We start from the raw sequence: 9,483 nt of genomic DNA, 5'->3' as shown, positions 1-9,483 counted from the left end.
AGACAAATCAGACCGAGGTCGGAGGCTGTATTATAATAATATGTACAGTCGTATAGCAGCGCGTATATAGACGATAAACAGGACAACGAGAAAAAAGAACGGACGGCGGTGCGCCTTTAGGGGGCACCGGAAATAAATAAACGAAAACAGAGATGAAGCAATTTATTACTCGCCACGGTATATATTGTAATATATGCAAGGAGTAAGCGTTTGGCTCAAACGCAAAAACGGTGTTTGAAACAGAAAAAAAGTAATCCTTTCGGTACAACGGCGACGCAGTAAAATTACAATTAAACCTTTACGATGAAAAAAAATCCGTTTATATATATATATAAACCGTTGAAACGTGCTGTATGTATTTTATATATCGCAGCGTTTGTTCGTTTGTTCTTCTTTTTAATCGACGACACGAACTCCGCGGACAAAAAAAAATAAAACAAAACAAAACATAATGATAAAATGTATGTAATTAAAACTATTGAATGATTTCATTGTGCAATATCATAACGTAATATTTGGTTTCTGAAGCGGCTCTTTGGATGCTGCTTCGATGAACATTTCCTCAAATGGCACCGAGGACAGTATCTGATTGGCTAATCCCAAGACGAGTGATTCGCAAAACTCTTCGATAAACGGCGTTAATATGTCGAGCACTCCACGTCTGTTACTGTCGTAAAACATGTTGGCCGTTTCAGCTGAAATATAAACCGCAATATTATATTATTGCGTTGAGGGGAAAATAATAAAACTCTGTTAGATCTTCCAAACGTCGTTCTCAAGTATGATTCGATGAATTACGATAAATGTTTAGCGTTTTTCTTATATGTTAACTAATAACAGTGTATCGATTTCACAGTTTTAAAAGTTTTAATTTCAATTTTTAACAGATACCTAATTTCACAGAATCTCAATTCTTTTAGTGTCACAAAACCATATCACCATGGTACACACGATGGTATAGATAGTTTGAATCGATTAAGGACTGAATTTAGTTATTTTGAAACCTTATTTAGGACACGACTCGTGCACGAATCGAACATAATATTATTCAACGTTTGCACGAAGACTATAATAGTTTAAATTTTTAATACTAGAGTTAATATGCGATTGAAAACAAAAAAAAAAAAAAAAAACGTTTTGGATATAATTTGTTGAACGTTATTGAAGGTGATGGGGACTCACCAAAAATCTTATTTTCCGAGTTGTTAGTAGTGTCCACTAGTCGTCCTATAGCGTCGCCGATAAACCCTTTAAATTTAATCTCGACGAGTTTCAGGTAACTGTGGCCACGCTCGTTTTTCGGACTCAGTTCCGCTCTTCCGGTCACGTTCACTTTAACGTCATCTGAAACACAGTATGTATTCAAATAAAATCCAGACACACTTTTAGTGTACGCAATTTCTAATGTTATCCGCCGTATCGCGCGCGCGATTGGCTCGGACGAAGAAATTGTAGACGAAATATCGTATTGTTTTGATACTTTTTAATACGTACTCAAGGTGCCGTTAAATTTCCCTTGCCCTTTCATGGGCACGATTTTCATGAGCATTGCGTCCATAACGTATAATGTGGTCACGTTCAAATCGGCAAACGCCAGGCTCACCGATCCCGACAAATCCGTTAGGTCCACACTGAAAAACGGATTTCGATGTCTCAACGGTAAGCTCGAGGTAATTTATATTTTTGTTTCCCGATATTGGCACCTGTACGTCTTTTGAATTGTTACCAGAAAATTTCTATTTCTCTCTATCTGTTCCTTTTCGACTATGAATATTCAACGTTATTGGCACACGTTTAAATAAGTGTTAACGTTGCGTACATTGATACCGTACACCGCAGCAACACAATTTCGCTCATTGTAATAATATGACGTATGTAACGAGAAACCTTTTACGCAGAAACCTCAACAGTGCACAACTACAAACTACAGTACTAATATATGTACAGGCACTATACTAATCATATTGGTATAGCATTTTATCTGCTGTTGAGATTTTGAAAGATAATTCTATAGGTATTACACAATTTAAGTATTATTTTGTCATTATTATTATTTCTATCGTAAAACTCGTTTTACACTGCCTTATATTCGTTTCTTGAGAATATTCGAACGTTTCAAACTCAATATTTCACCCCATCATTGTATATTATCATACTGCGTATTGTATTATTGTTATTATATTTATTTATAATTATTATGGTGTACACCTCAACACTATTGTCTATGCTATCATTAAGCCCGATTTTTATTTGATAATTATTTTTTCAACTATATTCGATGCAATTCTAATTTGTAAATAACCATATTCATATCAGACTTACATCAAAAAGAAATGTATTAATAATACTTATTCGATTGCGTAGTACGATCATATAAATTAATCGTTGATTTGTAAATCGTGCTTACAGTAGATATTTAAATTTAAAAAAATAACTTTAAATTGCGTTTACTTATATGACTTACTTTAGTTTGGAAAATATTACGCTGTTCACTCCCATAATTGCTAACTGTGTCATGGTAGCTTTCACATCTAGAGAATCCGTCCTCCTGTCTATACTCGTTTCCGGTATCAAGAAGGGCTCTAAAGGAGGTATTTTGAGTTTGGGAATGCCTAAAAAAAAAAAAACAAAGCAATAAAACCATATTTCAGGATCATGAAATATTGATGCAATTTTTATTGGTACTTTAAAGAATTCGTGAGTATTTTTTTTGTCGTTTTTATTTTTTTAAATAAACCCTTAGTCACGACGGTGCATTTGCGTGTAGTAGTGAGCTTCATCTCGGCGTAATGCCGAGCTCTGAATAATATCGTACGGGCACAAATATATACGCCGTTATATGCACATAAGTCGGTACTCAAGTAAAAATTAAACGAATTATTTAAGTACGAAAAACGAAAAAAATATCATCAACAACAACGACATTAGTATGAATTCGGTAACATGTTTTATTTTAAAGTGTATAGCGAAAATGCATTAGCAATGTATTACCTATACTTACCTATATATTATATAATGTTGTTTACAAAAAAAAAAAAACGAAAAACGAAAAGCTTACCTTCGCCCATCTTGGGCCTGAGTGCTTCCCATGCGTTGACAATGCATTGATTTAAATCGTCGGAATCTCTCTTGCACGGCGACACATAACTAGCTGAAACAATAATAATATGATATTATACTGCGCCATAAACTGACAAGAAAAACGTGTGTGTGTGTAAAGGCGTTTGCAAGAGTTTTCAAATATTTCCTCAAGGGTTATTTTTCATGGCCGGCAACGCTTCCTTTCGCAAACGAATACCGCAAAGTCCATATTTATTTGTAATATTATTGTTATGGCATCACCGTTGGACTTACGAATTTTTCCCGAAGACGCGGCGTGGTCGGCCGCCAAGAGCGACAGGGCCAGTGATAAAATCGGTAACCACCTCATCATCTTCCATGTAATCGATCAACGCGATATCCATCGAATACCGTATAGACACAAAGCTATACTACCTCTCGCGGACACGCCGGTCGCTTTATATACGTTTTTCTGGCGTTGTTTTCCGCGGTTGTCACCCGTGATAATTCGTCTGTATTCTTAACCACCAATTAATAGGTACCTAACTGTAATCACTCGTACGTGTGTCGATTAGTTCATCGACAGCGCAGTGTTTTTTAATAACATAATAAATATGATATTATTCTTTACGATTATGTCGTACAGTACTATTTAACGTACCTAATTTATACCTATATGTGTATAACAATTTAATAAGTCTTATAATTATCGTAATGATTGTTGTGCCATCATACATCAACATAATCGTCCGCCGTTGTGCCTTATTGTTCTATTAAAATAATGTTATACAATAACATAATATTTACGAAAATTTGTTACGATAAAATATACGTACGTACCTACACTGCGGCCATATACATGTTGTTAGACATTATACCTATACGAGTGATTAAATGAATAACGTTTGGTCGGAATTACACGACAAGCTTATTACTTAAATGTGTGTACAATTATTATTTACCTGTGCATTGTGTGCTTGCTAATCGATAATTGCCATGTTATTACTATTAACAATATCATTATCATCGATATCATTACGGCACGGCCATGTCTTATCGCAGTGACTGCACAATGCAGATAAGCTAGTGAGATTAACCGTAAGTCTGTAACTCGATATTAAACTCAAGAATTAAGGTCGCCCCCGAGTATAATATAATATGTTAGTTTGTTTACATAAATTCAATAGCATTAAACAACCGTATAATGATAATGTGGTTTAAATATTATTATTTTTCTTTACGATAATAATTATTCAATTATATTTTTATAGTAATTAAAGTTCCGGTTAGGTACTTTGTTATTTCATTTCATTTTTTTTTTTTTATTACAATTTGCTAATATGTATAGTACATAATATTTATGATATTATTATAGTGTTATTACTGTTATTGAAAATTTCTATTTAACTGTCAATCATTATCACTAATTTGTATTTTTCCCGTTGTTGTTGAACGTTAAATATGATTATTATTTTATGAAACACGCCAATCAAACAACATTTTGTTCTAAAAGTACAGTTAATTAGAGAATTTATTATTTGTAGTAAAAATTCAAAATTTAAAATGTTGTTCAAATGCTCGTTAAAACTTAGGTTTTCAATTTAAATCTTCAACAATAAATTCATCTCAAAAAAAAGTTATTAAGAAAAATCCTAAAAAGATATTATTTTCATTTCTTAGGAGTTTTGTTTTGACAACATAATAGAGTTCTTACAGTAAATCCATTTAATGTTTTTTTTTTTTTTTTTTGTAGTGTTTCGTTTTTTTTTCCTATTTTTAGTTTGTTTTTTTTTAGGGAGTCGTACGAAATTAAATTGTGAATCCCCATTTATACTATTCAGTTTTTTGAGCACCTACTTTTGCACTATTTGATTACAATGACTTACAGAAACTATAATATACTTCAAAAAAGTCCTTTTATATAGGTATTACTTTTTCTTTCATAACTAATATTATTCTCTAATAAAATCCAATATTCTATAAAATAATATTTTTAGATACAAAATTCGATTATAATACGTCTACCGGTGTCATTAATCATACAATTTGTATTTTAAATACAAGTATTGGCATATAACCAATGGAGTTGTTATTTTTTAATTTATAATACATCGAGACAAAAAATATTTATAACCCATTTATTAATAATACGTTGTACTATATAAAACTAATATATTATAAAAATGTATCAATTATAGGTTGTGTTCAGAACATAGATTTACATAATTGAAGTGTAGTAAGTCAATCATTGACATCATTTCATAGACCGAACTTATACCATTGCTTATTTATTATAACTAGTTAAATATGTTACATATAATATTTATAAAATTTGAGAAATAGATAACATAATATCTGCTGTAGATGCATCTTATATTTTATTTTATTTTATTTTTCAATTATTTATTTTAAATTTGCGTCATTCTTTCCGAGGTCATGAAATTAAAATTAGAAAATGTTTAACCCTTCTCCTTTCAAACAGATATTACAACTGACTATATATGTTTACCAATGATAATTGATAATAAGATAAGTTTATTATGTTTTTTTAAATTATAATTTGTAAATAAATTATCTTAAATTGATTGTAATACATTGTACTCTATACATTTTTAAAACCAAAATACCTAATCATTGAAAATCATCAAATAATCGTCAACAACACGCATAATAATAACATAATAACACAATATGATAATTTTCTTTTCTCATTTCAGAAAACTCTTACGCTCGGCGCTCGGGCTTAAATAGTTATAATACCTATATCAAGTTGTATATCCGTATAATTTATTGACGGAATTAAGCCAAATCATAGATTAGGTGTAGTGTATATTTTTAGCTGATGCATATATTACAGAATTAAGGTATATAAATGAAATTCGCATACCTACATGAAGTTTTATTGATGTTTTGAGGTAAGACATACATTGGATAGCAAAATAGCTATCCGTTGTTGTAGTGTTGGTCTGTTGGTGTGTGTATTGATATCGATTGACGATTGGATAAATGTTACTGTACTCAACAACACCTGCAACATAAAACTATCCTGTAACTGATGGGAACATTTACCGCAGCGATATTATTTTTATACTCCGGTAAACTAAAACAAGACAAAAAAAAATAAATATATTTTCCTTATTATAAATCGATTATAATTTATGTTTTAGAAATGTTCATAACAAACAAATACAATATACAATAATTCCGAAAGTCAAAGATAGAAATAAATAACTAAAGCGCAGTGAATATGGAAATTAAAGGCTACTTAAGTACTAAAGGACTTATCTCATCAAAATTAATTTATAGTTGCATTTAATAATAATTATATATTTATCTGTTTATATGGATATTTATTATTTATATTCTTTAATTACAAAAATATTTAATTTTTCTATATTTGTTTTTTCTTTCTTTCTTTTTTGTTTTTAAAATATAACGGGGATATCTTGTGTTTTCAACTATAAAAGTAAGAAGAATTTTTTCAGCTGAATGACTTGTATTTTATTCGGAATTTATCGTCCATTGGATAGAAAACGTTAAAATACTCATAATCACAAATTTATTTTTTAATTTTAAACCCTTTTTTATACATACGCAGTCAAATAAAATTTTATTGATTAGATATTCCATTTTTCAAAACTAGATTGGGATTGCTTCATTTTTTCTCACTAATATTTCATATTTTGTGTTTTATACCTAATCTATTTGGTTGAGTTTTAAATTTAATCCTTATACATTAATAAATTGATTCTATATTTAGTATATTCACAAGTATACAAGTTTGAATACACATCTAGTCAATTATCTAAAATAGTTAATTGTATGTTTGATTTTAGAATTAAAAGCTAGTAACATTATTTTTTAAGTCTGTGTACCTAATTTAGTTTTCATTTCGTTTCCATATTACATGTACGTAATTAAATATTTAATACATCATAAAGTGGAAAATACATATATTATGTTTACCAATATAGGTATTATGGCTGTTATAATTTATGATAAACGATATTGTAGAAAGTGCCTATCGATATGTAAATATCGAAATATCGATGAAGTATTATACATAATTTTTACATAACCTAAACTGTTGGGATTTTAAACGTTTATGGATCATAATTACTTTCAGTTGTTACCATTACCTAGTCGAGGTTTTTTTTTATGAATAAAACAAATCGTTAAAAATAAAATAAAATGTATGATATTAAACAATTTATTGATTAATTAGTTATTAACGAAGAACAAGAATATTATAGTGTTGATGTTGAAACTTTAAAGTAATACAATTTAGTTTATTAAAATCAATAGTTATAAAATTAGCTACATGCAATTATCTTCAAAGGTTTACATTATTGAAAATGAAAATGATTATAATAGATAGTAATGAAACAACATTTGCTTTACTATCTCCGCCAACATCAAATATACGTAGTTACTCCTACCTAATTTACACAATAAAGATAAGAGGTACCAACTACACAATCTTATAACTGATCAATATTAAGTCGTTTATAATATGAACATACTTACTAATGACATGTGTATTTGTCGACGATGATTTATATAATCTGTATGACTTGTAAAACGATAAATGTAAATCATTCTCAGAAGTTCGGACATATTTAAATTTAAAAAAAAAAAAAAACGATTGTGTCATATATAACCACACCGCCGATATCGGGTCCAGTTATACACAATATTAAACGATATCAAAAGTTAGAATTTTCTCATCGCATAATATCTACTAATGGATAAAATTAATGAATAATAAAATAGTTTTGTACATTACATCAAGTTATTATTTCACCCGTTGTTTATAATCAAATTTCCCAGCAAATTTGTTTTTTTTTTTTTTACTGTCAAAATGTGTAGCAATTAGTTTTTGTCACATTAAGTGAATTTCGTCCCTCAACTATGTCAACCTCAAAGTTTAAACTAAAAGACGAGTCTTGTTATATTTTATTTTCTATCATAGTTTAGAGACGTTGTTTATCGATTAAAAGCGTACACGTTTTATAAGGTTTTGTAATTATAAACATTGTGCCCAATGAACAGGAACGGGTGCGACGCGCAGTAAATTCCAAAATTTCACAAAAATCTACTATAATAATATGATTTATCGTCTGACTGGGTCCATTACGTTATTTATGACGGTCCTATTATTAAGCCATGTTCTCGAGGCTTGTTCCTGAAAACTATGTAAATAAACCGTACGAGAGTAAGTTATCAAAATGTGTAAGTACTAAGTCAGTAGGTATCTACCTACACAGTTATGCGTGTATTAGTAATAATAAACACAGTTTTCAGTTGTGTTCCATTGATTAGTTTTAATCTCGTTTGATTTTGCACAGGTTTTGCGTTTTTTACGCCCGAATCTCGTTTACGTATAGTATAAAGGCGCTAACCTGTTGCCTATATAATATAGTTTAATATATACATATTAATATTATTATGTTTTAATTCTAAAATTCATTTGTTGTTACAGAATGTTATTTGACTAGATTAAACGAACGCATCCATGATTTAGGGTGACAATAAGTAGTTTAGGCGTTAACACCCGGAAAATAAGATGCTGACTTTACTGTGTTGGCTTTACCGAGATATTTAGAAACGCTTGTCGAAACACGACCGAAATTACTTAAGTATACGACAAACTGATGACATATTTTTAATGTACAGTTTGTATATATATATAGTGTGTCGGGTGATGCATCATCGCGTCCATCACCCTTTTGTCGTTTATAATATTTATTTTTAAATACTGATTTTTGAAAAAAATAAGTTTTGTTATTTTTAAGTAAGCTTAGATATCATATTTTCAGAGACATAGAATTTTTAATATATATACAATAAAGAATTTTCTGTGGTGATAATATAAGCTTTGTTTTTAAAATGAGAACTACACTTTTATACTGTAAATAATTCTTAAAGAAATGTTTTTAAAAATGTCTACATATGTAAATACAATTTTGTTGTTATTGTAATTAATATAATAAAAATACCTAATATACAACAGTCTTGAATAATAGTTTTACGACTTTTACGTACAATATAAAATAAACATAATTAATTTATATGTCTCTATAGAACTAATTATGTATAGTTATACCTTGAAAATGTTATCATACTGATATTTATACCCATTATAATTTTATATCTATCCAAACTTATTATTATCCTGGACATATTATATAATATTATCCTCATTACTAAATGTTAGATTATTCAAAAATGATCAGTTTGAATTTAAATTTTGCTACATTAACATTTCCAATATAATATTATTTATCTACATTGAACTAATTCAATTAAACATTTTATACAATCGTTTGTATCTATAAGACATTAAATTTCTTCAATTGTAAAAAAAAATCAAAGTATTTTAAAATATGATAGGTACTTGAATAATCCAAAAATCAGAATTTG

General features: G+C 29.1%; 1 protein-coding gene across 1 annotated transcript; it reads right to left on the bottom strand.

Moving 5' to 3' along the window:
• Nucleotides 1-449: 449 nt before the first annotated feature.
• LOC113549413 lies at nt 450-3,559 on the bottom strand. Its single transcript, XM_026950691.1, has 6 exons — nt 3,355-3,559; nt 3,059-3,151; nt 2,465-2,612; nt 1,495-1,631; nt 1,183-1,344; nt 450-695 (listed from the first exon to the last, which is right to left on the bottom strand). Exons 1-6 carry the CDS (start codon nt 3,431-3,433, stop codon nt 502-504), a joined length of 813 nt encoding a protein of 270 aa, XP_026806492.1. The 5' UTR covers nt 3,434-3,559; the 3' UTR covers nt 450-501.
• Between the last annotated feature and the right edge of the window lie 5,924 nt (nt 3,560-9,483).

The sequence above is a fragment of the Rhopalosiphum maidis genome, chromosome 4 (assembly GCF_003676215.2).
Source record: "Rhopalosiphum maidis isolate BTI-1 chromosome 4, ASM367621v3, whole genome shotgun sequence".
Taxonomy (NCBI): domain Eukaryota; kingdom Metazoa; phylum Arthropoda; class Insecta; order Hemiptera; family Aphididae; genus Rhopalosiphum; species Rhopalosiphum maidis.
This window is presented reverse-complemented; position numbering and strand designations above follow the sequence as displayed.

Bases quoted from the DNA above. Each gene is read 5' to 3' on its own strand.
- LOC113549413 (XM_026950691.1), bottom strand. From the start codon at position 3,433: ATGATGAGGTGGTTACCGATTTTATCACTGGCCCTGTCGCTCTTGGCG. The intron at 1,345-1,494 runs GTACGTATTAAA...ACTGTGTTTCAG, and splicing joins GAAATTTAACGGCACCTTGA to ATGACGTTAAAGTGAACGTG. The intron at 696-1,182 runs GTGAGTCCCCAT...TTTATATTTCAG, and splicing joins CTCGGAAAATAAGATTTTTG to CTGAAACGGCCAACATGTTT.